This window comes from Lithobates pipiens, unplaced genomic scaffold (assembly GCF_037356315.1).
Source record: "Lithobates pipiens isolate NorthernLeopardFrog02 unplaced genomic scaffold, aLitPip1_a1.2 Scaffold_8, whole genome shotgun sequence".
NCBI lineage: Eukaryota > Metazoa > Chordata > Amphibia > Anura > Ranidae > Lithobates > Lithobates pipiens.
In genome coordinates this window covers 548,619,949-548,643,182 of record NW_027507903.1, presented here as the reverse complement: position 1 = coordinate 548,643,182, position 23,234 = coordinate 548,619,949, and the positions used below count along the sequence as shown (strand labels likewise).

Here is a 23,234-nt window from a genome sequence, read left to right as displayed (position 1 = left end):
ACACAAGTCCATCCAGTTCAACCTACTTTTGTTTCAGCTGCGGACTTTTTAAAAGATTTTTTTTTTTTTTAGGGCTGAAACACCGCTTTAAGGACCGAGCCTCTTTCAGAGAAGTTAAAGACAGGTGTTTGTTTTTGTTTTTTGTTTTTTCTAGAAAATTACTTGGAACCCTCAAACATTTGTTGTGTTTTTTTTATTTTTTTATTTATTTTTTATTTTTTTCTCATGATGCTCAAGCACTCTGCAGTGTAGTTGAGCATCATGGGAAATGTAGTTCCAAAACATCTTGGGGTGCCAAGGTTCGCCATCACTGCCCTAGAGAGTAAAATGACGGTCGTTTCAATACTTTGTGTCACACTGTATTTGCGCAGTGGTCTTATAGCACACTTTTTATTTTATTTTTTCCTAAAAAAAAAAAAAAAAAAAAAAAAAAAAAAAAAAAGACCGCAGTAAAGAGAGCCCAATTTTTTTTTTTTTTTATATTGTGAAAGATAATGTTACGCTGAGTAAATTGATACCCAACATGTCATGATTCAAAATTGCGCCCGCTTGTGGAATGGCAACAAACTTTTACCTATAAAAATCTTCATGGGCGATGTTTAAAAAATTCTACAGGTTGCATATTTTGAGTTAGAGGTCTAGTGCTAGAATTATTGCACTCACTCTACCGATCGCGGAGATACCTCACATGTGTTTGAACACCGTTTTCATATGCAGGCTTTTTTTATTCTACTGTCATAAGATTTTAGTTTATAGCCGGGGGCATGGTTGGGGGTTTGAGAGCAGCCATAGAGTGTAATAGCACTACTGTTTGTGCTGATTACTGACCATGAACTTTAAATATTATATTGCTAGGTTCACTATAAATGAATACCTATACCCAGCCACTGGTTCTTTAATCTCTCTCTGCCTTAGGTCCCTTTCACACTGGTGCCCTTACAAGTGCAGTATGCTATTTTTCAAAAATGCATATTGTTTAAATGTTAGTTTAAATAAATTAACGCAACCCATATGCATTTCTAGATACATTTTTGCATGCGCTTTTATCGCTGGTTGTTTTTGATGCCAGCACTCTTTGACATCCTAATAACCAATCACTCATCCCTGCTGTCAGCTGGGGATTCCTCAGCTGACAGCAGAATGTAAACAATGGAGCCCTCATTAAAACATTATTTTAAAGTGTGGGGCCCTTTTAGGTCCTGTGGATTTCAAGGGGGACACCACACCAATAAAAAAAAAAATTGTGCCAGGTCTGAAGTAGTTAAGCATCCTGTAATAGTCTAATAAAGCAAATGCAAAAAATCAGGTTCTGCAGTCATAGCAACCAGTGGAATCCATCATTCATTTTAGAGCAGACACATAATGAACTATACATTGCCAGTGTTGGCAATAATTATGGTTGTTAATGCATGCTTTAAAGATTTGTGAACTCGCCCTGCAGTGACTATGCGCTTTTGAGGATTTTGCATGATTGTGATTGTGTGTGTTTGTTTCCTTTTATATATATATATATATATATATATATATATATATATATATATATATATATATATATATATATATATATATATATATATATATATATATATATATATATTATGCACTTTTTTATGGGGGCTTTTTAAATACAACTTCCACATTACCAGAAGCCCTACTCTGATTCCACTACAAAAAGTAATATTTGACTAATATCTGTTTTATAATGCTGACAATTTATGCAGCACTTTACATACAGTCCATTCACTCCCGTAGTCTTTGAGTTCATGAAGGAGACACTCTACAGTATCTCACATGCACATTAGGGCTAGTTAACCTTCCAGCATGTCTTTGGTACATATTTAAACTGTGTTCCTCACTCCTATGGGTAGTAATATACTTTATCCTCTTACAGGTCAATGTAGTACAGATTTATGTGAAGATGCAGCAGAGTGAAGGGGCTAAGGCTCAGTGGGGGTGAAGAGTTGGGCTTTACAGTACACACTATTGTAAGACATTTAATTTGTGCTCTGGAGCCTTGCAGAAGCTAAGGCTACTATAGTAGAGTAGTTGGGGCTGGCATAGCAGAGCTGTACTATGGCGATGGCAGGACTAAGTCTCTTGTTTGATATGTTTGGCCGTTTCCACTCGTTGATTTATATATGCTGAGGGATTTCATGTCTGGCTGCACTCACATTTTGGAGCACAGGGATGACCCCCAACAAGCACACAGTTAAAATTGTCTATCTAGGTGTCAAAATTGTGAGTACATACGGTGCTTTACAGTGGTTGGTTCTAAACTCTTACATATACCCAGTGAAGTGACTGGCCTCAGGTGATGCATAGATGAAGAAAAATCTCCTACATAAATTGTACCTGTTGTTTTTATCTGCAGTCTTCTCTACATCTGTTCAAAGTGCAGAATTTATATAGATTGTCTGAGTGTCCAGAAAAAAAGGGGTTAGGGAGCTCAGTGAGGGCTCAGAGAGCTGACCCCGGCACATAGTAACCCGCTCCGCCGACTGGTGTTCAGAGAGCTTTAAAAATGTGTGTTTTGAAGCAAATGTAAACAAGCCCTTAGTGCTTCTAATTGAGACAAGTACACATTATAGAGGGATATGCTTTGCTCATATTTCATGTCTGAGGTTTACAACCAGTATTAACAAAAAAAAAACCTTTTAGTTGTGCTTACATAATGCATTTTGCAGTGACACATTCTTTCATGCCTCTGTTTTATATCTCCCATTTCTGTGTCTGCTGTTCTGCATGTCTTCCTTATTCTCTCATGTTTACTGGGCCATTCACTCCTGTTCTGGTCTACGAAGTACTCAATCCTGACTGCTAACTCGTCTTCTTTCTCACATATTTTAGGTGCCTCTTTTATGTGTTAGTTTTGTATGGCTGATAACAGTACACATAGCAGATACTGACACTTTTTTTTTTTTTTCTCCCCATTTTCTATACCTGCTTTGATAAGATAACACATGACAGACACTTGGTTGGCAACCTGTAGAAGGTCTAGTAGTGATTGTTGTGCTGGTATGGGCCTCTCCCCACTGGCCTGTGATATGAGGAGTCCTCCGTGATGGAGCTCCCCTCGGGCTACTCCCAGATTCCAGCAGCTTCTTCTGTCCTGACCTGTTTCTCAGCTCAGAGAACAGCTGTGGGAAGAGCGTCTGAGACCTGCAAATACCTCGGCGTTAACCTCTTCCCTGCTGAGCATGACTCATGACCTGTATATGTTTTTCTTTCTAGGAGATAGATTCTTATATTGTACAAGCAAAGGAACGAGGCTACGAGTCTGTGGTCACCCTTGGTCGAAGGGGTCTGAATATTGCAGCTACTGCTGCCGTGCAGGCTGCCACTAAGGTACTTCATAAGTCTATTTTGGGAGATTTTCTTATTAAACTACAAAGTGAATACAAAGAGCAGTGGATTGGTGAAAAAATTTATGTATTTTTTTATAAAGGGCTTAGGAAAGCTAAAACCATTCATAAAATGCAGGCCCCAATGTGGAGCCTCCGCAATTCCATGGCATTCTCTCTGGTTAACGCAGCAAAGAGAACTTTGGTTGAGAGGCTGGTCATATGATCATGACAGGTCTGGTAACTGGGCTTTGTCCTGTGTGTGGGGTTCTTTTTTTTTTTTTTTTTTTTTTTTTTTTTTTTTTTAATTGGCATTGCAATGCAATCTATGGTTAAAACAAATGCGAACATCAGTCAGAATGAAAATCATCAACATCTCCAAGAAGATAGGGGCTTCACATCCAGGTTATTTATAGAACAATATCATGGTAGAAACTAGACAGAATACCAAAAACATGCAAGCTTTCGAAACAGAACCAGTGATTCTGAGGAGCCTAAATTACAGACTGCCACAACTTTCAGGTAACTTGGTTCCCCCTGGTGGTGAATTTCCAAATCAAATAAATGTGTAGTATGGTGTCATTTATTCAAAGGACCACATGTAACAGCTTGCCTAAAATGCAAACAAAATTATTTATCGACTTTAAAGTGGTAGTAAACTCTTGACGCACAAAAAATGTATCCTGCAAGGCAATATCATAATGTGCTAGTATGCATACTAGCACATTATGAAAGACTTACCTTGAAACGAATCCCTCCGGCACACCGCATACCCGTGCTGTTCCTTCAGAGCACATCTCTAGCTGCCGCTTGCCAGAATAATATTCAGATGTTCATTTTAGCAACGGGTACGTTTTCTTTTTTTTTTTTTTTTTTTTGTGTTTTTTATTTATTTTTTATCATAAGCTCACCTGTAGGTAAAAATCAAAATGCAGATTTTACTACTACTTTCAAGCAGTAGCAAACTTTTTTTTATTATGTTGCAACTTGCCAGTTCTTGTGATGACTTTTTTTTTTTTTTTTTTTTTTTTTTTTTTTTCACCTGGTGCTCCAGCCAGGTTGTCTTTTCAGCAGAACAAGTTGTCCTGCATATGTAGCAGTTGAGAGTAACCATTTACCACTGATGGGGGGGGGGGGGGGGGGGGGCTTGACAATTGTCTGCTTTTTATTTTGTATATATATCAAATTTTATCCTACAAGAGGGGGGGGGGGGAGACTTGTGACTGCTTATAAAGTGTTAGCTGGAGTTCAGCTTCAATTTCCTAAACCCCATACACACTTCAGATTTTCTGCTGATTTATTTTTTTATTTATTTTTTTTCCCCTTCAGATTTACCAAAACCATATGAGGTCAAACCTTAGGAGTTTCAATTTGTATGCAATCAGGCGGGCCCTTGCACCTACATGGTTTTTGGTAAATCTGAAGACAAAACTCAGCAGAAAATCTGTTAGTGTATCTAAGTCTACTAGTCCATCTAACACTCCCCTTCCCCAGATTAACAATGCTGCTTTCCAAAGGTGCCCCCTGTGCTACTTCATCCAGAGTGGATCCACTCTAATACAGGAGGTTTTTTACTGGCCAGATCGCCAGGTGCGTACAGAGGGGAAAAGAAACCTAAAACAGGATTTTTAAAACTGCTTACCTCTAAAATCCTTTTCTTTGCTGTACATCAGGGGACACAGAGCCATAGTACTTACTATGTGGGTTATAAGGCCACTGATAAGTGATGGACACTGGCATGCCTTAAGGCAAGAAGTGTACGCCCCATATCACCCCTCCCACTACTGGGAGTCCTCAGTTTTGTAGCCAAGCAATACAAGTGTATACCAAGAAGGGAGGGACCTCTGTGTCCCCTGATGTACATCAAAGAAAAGGATTTTACAGGTAAGCTGTTTTAAAAATCATGTTTTCTTTTTACATCAAGAGACACAGAGCCATAGTACTTACTATGTGGGAAGTCCCATAGCAATGGCAACTGAAGGAAGGGAGACACAACAAAAAAGGAGGCCAGGGGACTCATACTGTGCCCAAAGGCAATATCCTCATGACCTTTAACATCGGTTTGATAAAATCTGGTAAACGTATGAACTGAAGACCAAGTTGCAGCCTTACAGATCTAAACCATAGAGGCCTGATGATGCACCGCCCAAGAGGCACAACCAGGGTGAGAGTGTGCTTTAACATGAAAAGGAGGAATTTTCTTCTTTAAGCCATAAGCCTGAATAATGACTTGATGAATCCATTTGGAAATGGTAGATTTTGATGCTGCCTGTCCTCCTTCTTCTTTTTTTTTTTTTTTTTTTTTTTTTTTTAGACCTTCTGGCAGCACAAACAAAACATCTGTTTTGCGAACCTGAGTGGTCGCCATTAAATAGACTCTGATTGCTCTAACTACATCAAGGGAATGTAGTGCCTTCTCTTCCCTAGATAGAGGCTCTGGGAAAAAAGGAAGAACAATATCTTGGTTTAAATGAAAACCTGTCGCCACCTTTGGTAGGAAATCGGGATGAGGACGTAAAACCACCTTATCCTTATGCATTATCAAATATGGTTCTTTACAAGAAAGAGCTGCTAGTTCCTGATACTCTTCTAGCAGAAGAAATAGCAACCAGAATGATTAACTTTCTAGTCAAAAGACCCAAGGAAATTTCCCGTAAAGGTTCAAATGGCTTATTCTGCAAAGGCGATGAGACCAAATTTTGATCCTAAGGATTTAGAGGGGCCTTGATAGGGGGATTAATCCGTGTTACCCCTGAAGAAAGCTACACATCAGAGAGTGGGAAGCAAGAGGCTGTTGAAAACATACTGACAAGGCCGAGATCTGGCCCTTGATAGAACTCAAGGCAAACTTTAATTTCTAATCCCATTTGCAGGAAATCAAGAATCCTACCTATGACATATTTCCTGGGGTGCCAAGCCCTGGATCCACACCAAGAAACTTATGCCTTTCAGACTCTATAGTAAATGATTCTGGAGGTTGGCTTCCTGGCATTAATCAAGGTAGACGCTACTGAATGAGACAACCCACGATCCTTTAGAATGTGGGTCTCAATAGCCAAACTGTTACATTTTTAGCGTCTGTAAGGTAGGATGGAATACCGGACCTTGTGCGAGAAGGATCCCTTGTTCTCAACACAAAGTTGTCGACCTTGTTGTTGAATCTGGACGCTAATAGGTCCATGTCTGGAGTACCCAATCTCTGACATACCTCTAGGAAGATGTCGGGGTGAAGAGACCATTCCCCCGGAAATAATTGTTGGCTACTCAAGTAGTCCGCCTGCCAATTTTCTATTCCTGGAATGAATATTGTCGACAGGCAAGGAATGTTGTGTTCTGCCCAAGCTAGAACATGATTCACCTCTTTTTGGGCTGCACCACTTCTCGTGTCCCCTGGTGATTGATGTAAGCCACAGCCCTGGCATTGTCGGACTGAATCTTGACAGGACAATCCCTTAGTCTGACGTCCAAGACTTTAGGGCCATACGTACTGCCCAAATCTCTAAAATGTTGATGGGCAAGGTCCTTTCTAACTTAGACCATCTGGACAGAATCTTCCTCCAGGACTGCCCCCAGCCTAGAAGGCTGGCATCTGTTACCACTTTCCAGGAAACTGGTAGAAACGATTTTCCCTGGAGGTTGCTGGATATCAACCACCAATTTAGGCTCTGACGTATGTCGGGAGCCAAGCGTATTGGAAAAATCCAAGACCTGAACCTTTTTGTTCCAGGCCAGCAGGATGGTGCTTTGAAGCGGTCTTGAATGAAACTGAGGAAACCTTCAGGAACAGGGGAACCTCAGGTTACCCACAAACTTGGACCTGCAACAGCACCCTGCCAGTAAACTTTATGGCCTTACTACAAAAAAAGTACTGGATCCCAGGGCCCAGCTCTCTAAAAAGAGATGCATTCGCAAGCAAAACCTTTTTTCTTCGGAACACGAGGCCTGGGTACCATTCATTTAGCCCATAAAAGGACATCTGAATGGATCGGATCAGCATGGCTAGCTCTAACATGGATTGCTCCAGTGGAGCTGAGCACAGCGCATCTTTACTTGTGACCAACACCTTAGACACTGGCAAAAAAAACTGAGGACTCCCAGTAGTGGGAGGGATTATATAGGGAGTGCACTTCTTACCTTAGGGCATGTCGGTGGCCATATAACCCACATAGTAAGTATTATGGCTCTGTGTCCCCTGATGAAAGGAAAGAATAAAAAAAGACAAAAAAAAAAACAAATGCAGCTGCCACATCTAATGATTGTTAAGCTGCAATATATTACATTTTAAGCTTTGGGTTTAATACTGCTTTAAGCTACATGTGGACATGATCAATGTAGTTTTTTTATGGATGGCTTTCGCAATTGCATAGGATTATATTATGCAGTAAAGAGTTTGTCATAAAGTATAGAAAATTTAGTTTGGTATGATTGGCTGAGCACAGACACTACAGATCCAGGCAATGCCAGGCTATTCCTCCTCTGATGGCTCCAAAATATAAATAAATAAATGGTTTTGACTGGATCACACCTTTGCTGTAGCACATAACATAACATGTTGCTGCTTTGCAGGGCTATACTTTTTTGTACGACACCCCATGAAGTATGGCAATACATCTACATTGTAGCACAATGCAGCACACAGTAGTGCGTTGTTGGGGGGGTAAAAGGGGGTCATCTGCGACTTTACGCACTTTGAGTGCACTGGCAGTCCAGGTAGGCCCCTTGCACATGGGCGTCATAATTTACCGATGTTTACTCAGGTGTAAAGACATGAGTAATGTTGAGTATAGGCGAGTAAAATTCTTTACCAGTATTATAATATAGTCACTTGTACTTTCGTAAACATTAAACGAGTAAACTTTTGTGTATGAGAGTAAATTACATGCACTCAAATTAGACCTTTTTCTAGTTTTTTGTTTTACTGCTCTATACTGAAAACTGTATTACTAATCTCTTTTCAGCTGAGTGCAATGTCCTATAGAGAACAATGCATTATCATTTCAGATCAGTAAAAAAACCTCTTTACTCCCATGTGCAAGAGGCCTTATAGATGCAGATAAAAAAGAATTATCCCCCTTGGGAACGTGACTTTAAAGGCGACATGAACACCAATAGTTAAAGTACAAATTTTATTACAAAAGAAATTGAAACGGAACGATAAAATCTTGTCTCTGCAAAGACAAATGCATAAATAAAAAAAAAAAAAAAAAATTTGTTGTGATACATATAGAGAGCTTTAGTAATCGCCAAAGTACCCAACACGTTTGTCTTCTTTTTCTTCAAGGGTAATACCTGGGAGATCTGTATTCATATAATGGTTCATTTTATCATTTTATATGGTCATGCATTTTATAATAAAAGACCTGTACAGGGTCAGTTGTACATGGAGGAATGGCTGCCCACAAGGTCAATATTACCCCCATGGAGGTCCACCCAAAGAGGGCCACAGGTGTAAGGCATCAGACAATTTACCCTGGATCACTATGTTTAGTTTTCAACGGACGAGACATCAGTCACACTGAGCCTGGGGATGCCAGGGGAATGTCCATTTAGGTAGGGAATTTCTCAAAGGCCTGTGCCTAATATAATAGTGGGTGTCACTGAATTTTGCTAAAGTTCATTATTACTATATGTTGTATACCGAAAGTTTTTCTGTAACTAAATTATTTTATGTTTAGGGACAAGGAGCCCTGGTTGGGCGTCTGCGCAGTTTCAGCATGCAAGATCTAAGGGAGCTTCCAGATGATACCCCACTGCATTACAATGACCCACTTTATCCAGATGGAGCTGATCTCCAGCGACGCCCCATTAGTGAGTCATGACTGGGGGGGAATTGCTATATTTTATAGCACTAACTGAAAATCTGTTTTTTTTTTTTTTTTTTTTTTTGTAGTTTATCCATTCGCCGACCGCGCCATAGCCAAAAGAGGATTTTTCTGGGTGGACGTCCTCCCAGAATGTTGCTCTCACGAGCGCCCCCCTGGGGCATGCTCCCGCAAACATCTGTGACCGCCGGGTCTGGAAGACCCGGCGCATCAGGGATTGCGGTAAATACCTGCTGGTAGCGTTGTCTGTTTACCATGTGATCGCTCCGTCAAATGATGAAGCGATCACATGTAAACAAACCGGCGTCATGTCATGACGACAGTTCCTCCCTCCCTCCCCTCTGTACCGATCGGTACAGTTCGGGGGGAGAGGCCGAGAGATGGCAGCAGCGCTGCTCAGTACCAATACTCTTCCCCATACTGGGCAATACTCTGCAACACTGCAATAATCTGCCATAAATTTTAACAGAAACCAAGAATTTATTTTATTTTTTACGGAATTTTCAGTCTTTTGATTTATAGCGCGAAAAGAAAAACAACGGTGATTAAATACCACCGAAAAAAAGCTCTATTTGTGTGAAAAAAAGGACAAAATTTCATATAGGTACAGTGTTGCATGACTGAGTAATTGTCATTCAAAGTGTGAGCACCGAAAGCTGAAAATTGGTCTGGTTAGGAAGGGGGTTTAAGTGCCCAGTGGTCAAGTGGTTATATAGCTGTGGTTAAGTAACTACCATAAATAAAAATCTAGAAAATGAATAAATCATTAAATCAAATATTTGACCAAATACTTCTCTCCTTTTTTCTTTTTCTTCTCTGTCCCCTATTCTGGGAGGCCCTGACAACTATGTCGACTTTCCTCCTTTGCAAGGCCCGATTCTCATATTTACGCCTAGAGTCTCCCGGGTTACCATCATTACACATTTATACCCCCCCCCTCCCCTTTTCTACCTATTCCTGTAGGTCATACAATGTGTAAACATAACTTATATTATGCCATACTTATTGATCTGAATCCTCCTAACCATTACTGTTTTTTTTCTATGGCTCACAGCCACACTCTGTACCTTTTTTTTTTTTTTATTTTTTTTTACAATGTTGATTACATTTGTACAGATTATACCGTATATCGTCAAACTTTAATATATCACTTTTGATAGTGAAATTACCAAATATATTTTCAGCACTGAAGAAAGAACCATAGGAAAGGATCAAGCTGTCAGCCGGCTTTGTTGAGTGACGTAGACACAGATGTGCTAGTTACAGGTTATAATAATGTATGCAATCTGATCAGCACTGGGATGTGCTTAAAAATAGTGCAGTGAATTGCAAATAAACGCAGCTGTCCGTTTTTGGACCCAGACATCTGCAGGTAATCTGAATCGGCTCTAGACAGACGCTAGTGCAGGTACATTATGGGGGGGGGGGGATTTACTAAAACTGGAGAGTGCAACTGGGCATGGTAGCCAATTCGCTTCCCGGGTTTTATTGTCAGTGTCATAGAACAAGCTAACGTTAGACGCTGATTGGCTACCATGTACAGCTGCTCCAGATTTTCCACTCCAGGTTAGTAAATCTTCCTCTATGTAATTTTATAATGGTGAATGGGTTACACTAGAAGTGTTACTTTTTATCTGCCATGTTTTCCTGGTTTAATACAGCAGACAGAAGACACTTTTTTGTATTACCAGGGTCAGTGTAACCAACTGAAAGAAGGCAACAGAATAGAGCAAAAGTTTAACAAAGTTCTTTCTTTCAGGAGTCTACTGCAATAAGGGGGTTTTCTTTACTCCTGGAGTTCTACAGTAGTAAGGAAGTTCGCTTTTTTTTTTTGTTTTGCGTCAGCCCCCGTCCCCCCCCCGTCCCCACTACTTTCCAAGTAACGCCAGCTAGAGTCATAAAAAAATTTCAATTATATGTGTAGAAAGTTGAATGCGGTTTATCTGCCTCTGCTTGTAGTTTGGATACAACATTTTTGAAGCAACAGTGTTGTGGAAAGTAGTAGTGGGCTTGTGGCAGGATATGGATCTTGTCTACAATGTCAAGTTTTCCGGGCAGTGATGAGAACCATATTGGTGTGAGTGGGTTGAGTCAGTGGATAGGGTCTTGCCTATTTGAAATGAATACGGTACTATTGTGCCTCCTAAAAACGAACCTGTTTCTTGTCTAGTATGGACAAAGTACAGGTTTGCTCTTTGTAATTTCCTTGAATAAGGAAGAGTGAACAGTACAAGTAGGGGCAAGAATTTAAAAAAACACCTTTTAAGTGCTGAAATACTAAAGCTAGTCAGAGTTTAGAAAAAAGGGGGCAGAGAGCTGAAGTTATACTCTGATTGGAAGGAAGTTAAACTTTGCCGTTCCCCCCTCCTCACATGGCACCCAGGAACAGAGCTGAGGCTGTGAATCGGCTGGAGTTCCCTCCCCGTCACCATTTTTCTCTTGGTGTCAGGAAAATTTGTCAGAAGTGACTCGTGCTGATAGCAGAGGAACGAAGCAGGGGACAGAAATGACACTTGGTGCTCTTAATTGAGACAAGTACACACTATAGAGGGATATGCTTTGTTAATATTAAAGCAGTTGTAAACATCAGACTTGAAATAGACTGATAAAATTACTTAGAAAATTCCATGTCGAAACTGGATTTTTTATCTGTTTACTTTCTACAGTACTTTATTTTGCTGGTTTGGGAGTCTCAATATGTAATGTTGATGAAGTGATTGCTTGGGATTCGCTAAAACTTGTTTTGTGTTTGCTTTTGTTTTGCAGGTTATACCACTCAGTCCCAAGCTGACAGTGACTCTATGGATGAGAGGTGGTCAGATTCAGAAACCAGAACAGCAGCAAGAACACGGGGTGCTTTGCCTTCAAAACCATTGCAGAGGAGCCAAAGCCTGAAGGTCAGCAAGAAGAAGGGGCTGAGTAGAGAGGTGAGAATCGGCCTATTGTCAGCCTTGTACATACCGCTGAAGGCACGGTGTCCTGCGGCACATCATATAGCCTGCCCAATCCTAATGTATTATGTATCATTTATTCTACAACACAGTGCTGCTGTATTGTGCTTGATATGCAGAGAACATGACACTTAAGCACTGTACAGCATGTCATATAAATGATCCTATATTGCTGTATCTTGGTGTCCTTCACACAGTCCTATGTTATGCTAGATCACACACATGATGTGGTGTTCTTCAAATTGTACAGATTCATATATAGACCATTTGCAATAAATTTATATAGGATGTGCATACATTTTACCGCTGAATGCAATAGTACTGTGATGTGGGCATAGCATGCTGCTGTTGTGACTAAAGGCTAAATACAAAACAAATTGCTACAACTGCAGTTTTACCTGTCAATGGACTTCCTATGTCTTGTCCATTGCACATACTTGCCATACTGCATAGCTAGGCATGTGACTTCACATTTTTCTATCACAGTTTTGCAGCATTCTGTGTTGCTTGTTGATTTGACAATGTGACAATATATCACCAATGGGATGATGCACTTTGTAGTTCAGTACGTAGCTAAGTGAAGCAGGAAGCCTCAGTAGAGAATCGTAATGTTACCTGCCAGGCTATGCCTTGTGGTAGAGCTATCTTGCAATATGGGCTGAATATGTAGCGTAGAATTAAAGGCAATTTTTTTTTTCAACTTTTTCATGTTGTATTGAGTAAGGGAGGGTTATAACCCCTGTCTGCTTTTTGTTAACATCCCTTGTAAAAGACATGAGCAATGACAGGTCCTCTTAATGGAGAGATCTGGGGTCAAAAAAAACATCTAGATTTTTATTTATTTTTTGCTTTAAAAACAAAAAAAATTGTTTATTTCCACCCTAGACCAGGAGTGACAATGTCACTGCAAGGCCATAGAGGCGATGAAAGACCATCTGGTCTTTGATCATTTCTGTGACCAGGCATCTGTACAGTTGGATCGTTTCTTGGGCACACTGGTGAAAAGGTTAAGTCCAAGAAACGGTGGCGGGAAAAGGAGTATGAGCTGCTCAGCCTGCATTCGTGAGACAGCCAGCCGCTGGCTGAAAAAAAAGAAAATAGGTTATGGCTGATGGCTTCACTTCAAAGCAGCCATGTGTATATACATATTGTGGTTTTGAAGTGGTTGAGTACAGATTCTCAACTCCTTTAGTAAATCAGCCTTGATGTGGTGATAGTGACATGCCATGTTCCTAGGACATCATAGTGGTGTTTAACATGTGTTCTATCCCGATCCATGTAGCTGTTTTGATATGAATGAATAACTTGTATAGTGCTACATATGCAAACTAAATCACCTCAGGACGCTTTTGCTGCCAGTGTCCGCCTGGGTTTTCAGAAGAGATGGGTCTTGAGCTTCTTCCTGAAGGCCAGATAGTTTTCCTCCGAGAGCATATGACAGTACAGCCATAATAATAATATGGGTATAAGAGCTATATAATACGGATATGATGTGAGTAATGGCTGCGTATTTGACATATAGTTGTCTTCTAGTTTGATTTTCATGGCTGTTTTTAAGTGTTGTATACCCTGACCTTCATTGCTGTTCTGTTACCCTGATTCTTCATGGCTGTATTGTGTATGTATTTATGCCCTGATTTTCATTACTGTATAAGAACTCCCCCTCCCTAGCCAGTCTTTACCAACCCTGCAGCATTTCATTCAGTGCCTGACCTCTTGTAATTGTGTGAATTGCAGGCATCTGTCAAGAGCAGCAGAACGCGAGCGAAGAAGAAGGTGGTTCAGTCTGATGCAGAGATGTAACCAATGGAAACTAGGAGTATATCTGAAGAACTAGCTCCACTCGTGCCCTCAAAGAAAGCTGAAAACACTGAATTTTATTTTCCTGCTCACACTGGCTGTGTTACAAGGCATGGCTTCACAGTGTGCGTCATCTGTAAATATTGGATATGTGTTGCTGTCTGTCACTATGTCTGATGGGATATGTCCATGTATACAAGTACATGCAGATCTATGGATATGTCTCAATCTACAGATACAGTTGTTTTCTTTAAATTCCCATTTATCCTTTTGCCTGGAAAGCCATAATTCTCATTCCTACCAGTCTTTAGATCATCGTTCATCAGTAATAGTGGGAGTGGTTTATGGACGCCCCTCCCTCTGTCTGCTGTACAGTGCTATTAACACATAACTACATGGAAGGGCTGGATTCTTGGAACTATAATTTAATGGATAGGGCTAAATGCCTTACCTCTCTATACATCCTATATGTTCCTATCACATTCCCTTACTCTTAATTCCTTCATTTTCATTTTGGGAGAATAAAGTCTTACTTCCAGGCATCCAGGTAGAGACTGATCTCTAATGAACTTGGTTTGATTGGAATTCTGCATGTTTGGAACTGATGGGGAAATTGCCACTTCCATTTTAAGCGGTTTTCTTATGCAATTCCCCCATATCCTACATTATTTTTTATTTTTTTGTGTGTGTCTTTGTCTATACTAAACTTTGCCACCTCATCCAAGAATCAGAGAAGCCGCTACACTGCTGTACACCACCATGATAGACATGCGCGCTTCCATGCACGCTTCATTACTGAACAACTTGTGTAAGACTGCACTGCAAACTTTGTATGTTTAACACTGCCAAAGAATTCAGTATATGTCTCTTGTACCATATAAGTGTGTTACTCTTGTTGGGTTTTTTTTTTTTATCCCTTTTTAATATTTTTTTTTCTCACTTTGGGAATTGAGGATTCTGGTTCTGTCTCCTGAAGATCTTTCATCTTTGCTGTTTGATCTTTGCTGTCCTTCCGATTTCTCAGCATTGGGCCACATGTTCTAGAGACTTTCATACTATGCCTTTTTCGTAGTGAAGCAGCTGACGAAAATCCAAAGAGATGTGAGCTGTCTCTGGGGAACATGCAGCTCAGGATTGACTTAGGTGTATAGCAAACTTTTTTAATGTGTGTCATCGCAGCGTCAGAATTCTGGAGTTTTGCAGCTAGACATGCCTAAATGTTCCATACTTGTGTTTTATACAGTACAGCTAAACTAATTTCGGCAAAAGCTGAGGGAGGTTTGTAGTTGGTGCAATGTGATTGCAGAGCTCTTTTGTCGTTGCCAGTTTTGGCAATTGTGTACATGTGGCGTTTACTCCTTGAATAAAGCAAAAAGCCATGTCACTTTACTAAAATCAGACCAATATAAAATGGATTGTGATTGGTTGTTGTGGGTACATCAGTTTTATTCCCTACTCTTGTTTTAGAATAAGCCCTGTAGTCATTAACAACGTAGTCCTGCAGACATTGTATTCCATATACATAGGTTTTGGGTGTCCATTAGCAGTGTTTTGGGAGTTTTTGCCTTTTTAGTAAAAAGTTACACAAGGCCTGAATGAGCTGTTATCACCTATTGGTGCTTTTTGCATAGATCAGAATAAATCTGCCTACACTAAAGTATGAAGTCACCTTCTTTTATTCAGCACAAGTGGGCACGGCAGACAAATGCTCAATAAATGGTGTTCTACATCATGTTCTGTTATGTCCTTTTGTACCCAGTAGGAAATGATCAGACAGTTTGTTGTCTTGTGGGAAGTGTTGTATAGAAGTTATTAATGTAAAGCCTTCTTGCTGGTCTCATTGGATAACTCTTCAGCCTTTACATGCATAGCCAAACAATGAATCCTACTTTGTATTGAATTTGTTTTTGCCCTGCCTTTACTAAATCAAGATTGTTACTAGGTGGAATTAGATTTTATAGGGAAACCCGCCTTTGCCTAAAGTAGTATACGTTTGTAGTATAGGCACCTTTTTAATGTCAACAAATAGTTGTGGTAACCTAGCATGACAGGAAGCTGTACACCAGTGTTGCTGCATTAGGCATAACAAACATTGTCCCAGCTCCTCTCTCTGGCATCCTTCACCCCTACAGGGGATTGATTGTTGAGATATGAGCATCTGATATGGTGATGGGTATGGGCTTTTGAGCGCTACAGGGGACACTAGGTACTTGTGTTTGGGCTTTAAATTGTCTGTGCACAGGTTTCTTCTCAAACCAAGACTAAGCTTGGTCCCCTATGCATGCTATGCCCCACTGCTGTAAGTCAGATACTACATGTTCTGTCACCTGAATGACGGGCGGGCTTGGCACTGGGATGGAGTAGTACTTAATCTTGATGGAAAGTGTTGCGTCTCTGTGTACAGCTTTGGCCTAGGATTCATAGGGATCCACAGACCCCCCTGGATTTCTAATGGGATTGACAGATGTCTGATCTACAGACTTTATTGTTGGCTTAAGCACACTTAACAACAAAATCAAGTTGTCAGGTTTACTTTAGGCTCCGCTGATTAGCAATGGACAACCAGCCAACAGGGCTTGTTTTAAAGAACATCTCCATCTGTTTCAGCAAACCTGCGGCCTTTTGTCTCATGACTCTTTGCTGTGCACATTCCCTTTTCTCTGTCTGAAACGCAATAAGGGCTCTACAATACATTTGCAATCTCAGGAATTGGTGTTCCCACAATTTAAATAGTCAAGTGGGCTGGTGCCCTCAAGTTGTGTATGGGTGAGAAACGCAAGGCCTGGGCTAGTAGGCTGTGCCTTTTTAAGGCTATTTTACATTTTTAAAAAGTAAATTTAGATTTCTAGCATGTTATGGAGCTGGGCAAAATATTTGATCTATGCTGTAAACTATCTTGCGATCAGAATATAGTCACATTGTGCACAGAATACTTTTTCTTTTTTGCAAATGTGCCTCTGTTGCTTGCAGGATGCACAGTTGCTGTACACTTCTTCTTTCAGTTATTGTGACGGTATGTGTGTACAACATTTTTTTTGGGTGCACTAATTTATTTTAACTGTTCCATATTTGTTTTAATAGTATTCGATCATTTTGATTTAAATATTTTGTTGTACTGATTTAAACCAAGAATAATTTGCAGTATTTGTACGTAAGAAAACCTTTAACGTGCTAACCTTAAAATTGGACCCTTCGCAATTTGGAAATTCAAAAACAAATTTGATTTTATATATTGTGTATCTCTTTTGTTCTTTTATTGCTGTACCTTGAATGAAGTAGTGGTGCCCCAGTAGAAATCTTCATACACTTCCATGGAGAGACTGTAGATGCATAGAAACTTGGCTCTGTAAATGAGCTGTAGTTAGGAGCTGAGAGCCATGTCTGGAAGTGTTTTCCATGCCGCATCTGAACATGCTCAAATGCTCTATACATTTTAAACGAAATATACATTTAGTTGAGGGAACCTAAACTTGACTTTTATGTAACACAGGATCTTCATGTCTGGATTGGCAGACAATGTGTGCAGGCAACTGAACAGAAACTTGTATAGATTCAAGCCTCCTGGCCGAGAAGGCCCCAAAAGCAGATTTTTTTTTTTTTTTTTTTTTTTTTTTTTTTTTAGACCACATGCTTATTTTAGATCTGGGATTCAGTGAATTGGTTCAGATTCACTGCCCTGGAACCAGCAAGTGGCATATAAGTTGGGGAGAAGCCACTACCAGTACAGCCTTCTCCATATAAGTTTTTTTTTTTTGCCCTGTTGAAGGTCCTCTTTAAGAAAATGCAGAGGGTGCTCTTACCCTTCATGTGCAGGCTATGCACGCTTTACTTTATAAATATTTTACTACCTGTAGGATATTTTGGTAATTCCAATTGCCCACAATGGTGTAACGACCATGAAAGTCTTTTGTTATAAAGATACAGAACATTGTTTTATGTTTGTTTATTTTCTTATTTTTTCCCTTTTTGATCTGGGAAAATGTTAGTTTTGAGAGTGACTTGGGAACATGTTAGTTTTGGGAGGGACTTTAGTTACAAATTTGCACTCTCTCCCTGGTAGTCCTGAAATTCTGATCCCACGTCTATGCAAAAGAGAACTACAAAGGTCCTTTGTCTTTTTTTTTTTTTTCTATGTATTTATATATGTGAAATGTCTACTGTATATGAAGCTGCTCAGTGTTCTGTTAATGGAACAGCGTAATGATTTTCCAAATACAATGAATTCCATGTATTGTGAAAATGCACATTCATTATGCAGGTGCCAAAGTTTTAGCCGCCTCTGGTGGAGAAACTGAGAGCCGTGCTGTCACCTGATGAACAAAGTGTCCTTTTCTCTTGTCAAATCTATGTTTACAAGATGATCCTTATGTAGCTTGCGGTCTTCACCTCAAGTGCCTGCTATTTCTTACCAGTTTTATATTGTTGGCAACTTCTATATAATTTTTTTGATATCCTTGTAAATAAACTTTTTTTTTTCGTTTCATTGAAATTGTGTAGTTGACATTTTTTAAGCTGATTATTTTTAAGTGAAAGGGTTGATGGTGTGAATTTCTTTATTTTTTAATGCCATTTTGATAACGTGTGTGTGTGTGTGTGTGCAATACAATGTGAGATAAAAGCAGGTTTTGGTCATAGTTATAGGTACAGTGTGCTTGGGTTGGGTTACTAAACCCAGGACCCTGCATTCACTATATCTGCTCTCCCACAGTATACAAAGCATGGAGATGCAATTATTTTAAATAACCTGCTAAATGCCTTTTCTCATTAGCAGTACTGTGACTTCTATCAGTGTCTGGTTTAAAGCTTTGTAGGGGGCGTTATTTAATTTTACTCTTGACTGTCCTGTGAGGCTGCAGGACCCCTGACCCTCTGGACAGTGCTGATCACATGATCTCCCAGGAGGAAAAAAATAAAATTGAGCATATGCAGCTTGACACACACACACACACACACACACACACACACACACACACACACACACACACACACACACACACACACACTGATTGGGGACAGTGGAAGAAGGGGGATGACAGAGGCTCTTTACCATGTGTCCAATCACAGCTCATCAGTGTAAACCGGATAAGCCATGTATTGGCTTTTCCTCTACTCACGCTGACAGACGCAAGTAGCGGAGAGCCAATCAGCTGCTCTCCTGACGGGGGGGGGGTCTGCACTGATTATCAATGTAGTCCCCCGCTCCCCCCATAGATGCCCATTCATGACCATCAAGTGAGCCCACCAGGGATCATTGCCAATCAGTACTGCCTTATCGGTGCCCATCAGTGAAGGAGAAAACTTATTTACAAAGTTTTGGTAACAGAAACAGAAATAACTTTTCTCATATTCACCGACTGGCACAGCTCCTCTCTTAGCCATTGGGTTGTTGTGCCACCTTTAGGAGAAGACTAGGCATAACATGTTATGAAAACAAAGAACTTTTAGTTCTGCCCAAGGGGCGGTCCCTTGGATAACCCCCCAGCCTGCCATGCAGCACTCGGTTTTATTTTGCCTAGTGAAGGAGAAGGACCTAGGAACCCTGTGGGCCCATCGGTCCTTGTTTTTTTTTTTTTGTTTTTTTTTTCTGCAGAAGCTTTGCTTTTTGCGCTAGACTAAAGATCCTGTGATCTGCTATTAACAGCCGGCTGGGTGACAGGCTGGATACCCTTATCCTTGTAGTCTCCCCAGCCTGGCCAGCGAGTGTGTGCAGACCAGAGCTCCGTGCTGGGTCGGCCACGATGTACCTCCACTCCAGAGGTGGTCGGTGAGCTTTAATGCTGCGGGGTGCACATATGACCGGGCTACTGATGTCTGCATCAGTGTGCCAGGCCAGCAGCCACCCCGTACTGATCGGAGAGTGGTTCTGTGATGGAATGTCTCCCAGCTCTGCAGGACTGGTAAGTACAGCTCTCTCTGCCTCTGTGATGCTGAGCAGCTGGGCATTCCCTGGGAGGTCGATTTGGGGGTCCCTCACCTCCCTCTCCTCTCCCTGTCCCTATATTCCCTCCCCCCCCCCCCTCGTGGGGGATGCTGCATGTGGCTGCTGAGTGGGGTGTGTGTCCTGTGCAGGGGCTCTCCAGGGGGCCTCTCACCTGGGGGGGGGGGGGGCTGCGTTGTCTGGCTGTGCCTTGATGTGTGTTTTTCTCTCCCTGGGGGTGTCTGATGAGGCTGTGACCCCTGCAGTGCTGTTCACCGCCATTTTCTGTCACTGTCCCTCATGGTATTCAGTGTTCAGTGGCCATCTTAGGTGAGGACAAGGAGCAGCATGCTCTCCTGTAGCTTGGTGGCCATTTTCCCTGTGGTTTTATCCTGGATGCCTGGCGGCCATTTTCTTAAAGCCTGAGCACGTTTTTTGGTCAGTCTCTAAGAGCAGCATGCTTTTCTGTAGTCCGGCGGCCATTTTGTCTGTGCTTTATGTCCTTATACTGGACGCTCAGCAGCCATTTTCTTTGAGCCTGAGCACACTGTAGATCGGTTTCAGCACCATAAGCAGCAGCTCTGGATGACGGTGTGATTTCCTATGCACCTGGGAGCTGACAAGTAACACAGGCACTACTTGCTGGACAGTGGCAGAACCAGTCAGGGTGGCGAGTCCTGTGGGAAAGAGCCCCTCAGCCAGCAGCAATTAGGAGGGTGGGACCATCACTGTCTTAAGTCCCCAACAGGTGGCAGACAGAGTAGGGTCAGCATGGCTTCAGAAATTGATGTTTCTTCGCCCGAAATCTAGGCAATTGCAACTGGTTCGCCTGCAGAATGTGCAGTGCCCCTGGACGCGCAGTTCATTCGTTGCCAAGATAGAGGCGGTACGTGGGCGCAAAGGTGCTAAAAAGCAGTCTGCCCCCCCACCCCGTCCTCTGGTGAGAGCTTTGACGCAGACTCTGGGCCCTGCTGAGGCTGGTGATCCCCTGCTCTGTCTGTTCAGATGAGTCCGGGTCCGTGCGCGACAAATCGCTTGTTGGAGCAATTATCACAGCTGTGCATGATGCTCTGAAGATTCAGGAGCTAGCGGATCCCTCTGCTGATGTAGCGGTCCCTTTTGGGTCCTGTAAGCCAGCCCGTTCGCCTAAGGTGTTCCCGTATCTGACTTATTTTGACTAGTTCATTTACAAGGAATGGGGTCGACTGCAACGGACCTTTTCGGTCCCCAAATACATGGCGGTGCATTACCCCTTTGAGGAGAGCCTTCTCAAAAAGTGGTCGGCTCCTCCGGTCGTGGACCCCCCCCCCCCCCATTATTCAAGTTAAACAAAGTAACCCCAGTAGAGGGGACTCCAGCATTTTAAGGATCCCACGGACAGGAAGGCAGAGGCAGTGGCTCGTTCCTTGTTTGTTTTTTTACGGTTGTGGGGTCAGCAATGCGACCAATACTGGCATCCACACTTGTGTCACAGACACTTAATGAGTGGGCAAAACTGTTGCACCACAGATTGGGAGAGCAACAGGCTTCTCCTGTTTGCGTGGAACTAGCAGACCAACTAGTGCAAGGCCTGAAGTACGTTTGTGATGCGGCCCTGGATACTCTCCCTCTGTTATCCAGGGCTTTAGTGTCAGCAGTGGTACTGAGGCGCCTGATTTGGTTGAAATGCTGGTCTGCTGACCAGGCATTCAAAAAAGCACTGACGAATCTAACCTTCCTTGGCGACTGGCTCTTTGGAGCCTCTTTGGATGACATCGTTAAGAATGCCACAGCGGGTAAGAGTACTCTACTCCCACAGGCCAGGAAGGCTAAGGAGCCACGCCATAGGCAAGGGCCCTCATTTTCTGCTCAAACTGCTTTTTAGTCCGCTCGGGGCTTTGACCAAACGTCCCCAGCCTGACAAGACAACCACTGAAGGACAAAAGCGTCCTTGGAACCGCTAGCCTGCTAGCAAAAGTGCTACTGCATGAAGGTTTGCCCTCAGCCACAACACGGGTGGGGTGGGGGGGTCACCTTCGGGAGTTCACAGCCCGGTGGACCTCTCGGCTGTTTTGACCAGTGGGTCTGCGATCTGATTTCCACAGGCTACAAGATGGCGTTCCTCTCTTGGCGGCAAAACAGATTCTTCCCCTCCAGCATACCCATACTCCCGACTCGCCCTCTTGGGGGCGGTAAGGGACCTTCTGAATCCTGGGGTGATAGTACCTGTTCCGGACTCGGGACGTTTCCAGGGGTTCTACTCAAATCTGTTTGTGGTTCCTAAGAAGGAAGGGGTAAGTCCAATCTTGTATCTAAAAGCCCTCAATCACTTTGTAAAAGTGCAGAGGTTCAGAATGGAATCAGTTCACTCCGTAGTCGCTGCACTCCATCAAGGGGACTCCCTAGCATCCTTGGACATCCAGGATGCGTACCTGCACATACCCATATGCCTCCGGCATCAAAAGTTTCTGCGTTTTGCAGTCGGGGAAGCCCACTACCAGTTTGTGGCTCTCCCTTTTTGGTTTAGCATCAGCCCCCTGATTCTTTACCAAGGTATTGGCTCCTGTTTTGGCATTGTTACGGCAGGGCGGGATTGCCATCGTGGGTTACCTAGACGATCTCCTCCTGAGAGCATCTTCCGCCACAGAGTTAGAGGAGGATGTGGCAATCACCATGCAGACCCTGCAGGAATTTGGGTGGCTGTTGAACCTAAAAAAGTCAGTGATCGTACCGACTCAGCGTTTGGAGTACCTAGGCTTGCTGCTGGACTCCATGGAAGCGAGAGTATTTCTCCCTTCTGTCTCGAGGTCTGATTTTTATTTATATTTATTTTATTAATTTTTTTCCTCTCCATCCTGCTATACCATCGCTTGTTTTAACGGCATGGCTATTGAGAGCCAGATGTTGAGGAACCAGGGTCTTTCGGACTCTGTGATCCCAACTATGCTGAGAGCAAGGAAATCTTCTTCTCTGAAGATATGTCATCGTACTTGGAAGGCCTACATCTCCATGTGTGAGGAGAAAGGATGGCATTCGCGCTCCTTTTCTATATCCAGGGTCCTGCTGTTTCTTCAGCAAGGAGTAGTCAAGAAACTGGCTGTGAGCACCATTAAGGGACAAATATCAGCTTTGGCTGTCTTTTTTTTTTTTTTTCAGTGACCCCTGGCGTCTCACTCTCTAGTGAAAACATCTGGTCAAGGAGTGCGGCATGTAGTTCCACAGGTGCGTCCACCGTTACCCCCGTGGAATCTGAACCTGGTGTTATCGGCGCTGCAAAAACCACCATTTGAAAATATCAGAGAGATCACTCTGTTGACTCTTTCCCAGAAAGTGGTCTTTCTGGTGGCCATTACATCGGCCAGGAGGGTTTCGGAACTGGCGGTCTTGTCCTGCAAGTCACCATATCTGGTTATCCACAAGGATA

General features: G+C 42.2%; 1 protein-coding gene across 1 annotated transcript in view; it reads left to right on the top strand.

Annotated features, from left to right (window-relative positions):
- Window positions 1–18,403, top strand: part of REEP4 (receptor accessory protein 4) — a 36,717-nt gene extending 18,314 nt beyond the window's left edge. Inside the window, exons 5-8 of the mRNA XM_077469826.1 lie at window positions 3,232–3,345; window positions 9,017–9,149; window positions 11,930–12,090; window positions 13,852–18,403. Of these exons, the coding sequence (XP_077325952.1) occupies window positions 3,232–3,345; window positions 9,017–9,149; window positions 11,930–12,090; window positions 13,852–13,917 (474 nt within the window). The 3' untranslated portion in view covers window positions 13,918–18,403. The remainder of the gene's footprint in view (window positions 1–3,231; window positions 3,346–9,016; window positions 9,150–11,929; window positions 12,091–13,851) is intronic.
- The last annotated feature ends 4,831 nt before the right edge of the window (window positions 18,404–23,234 follow it).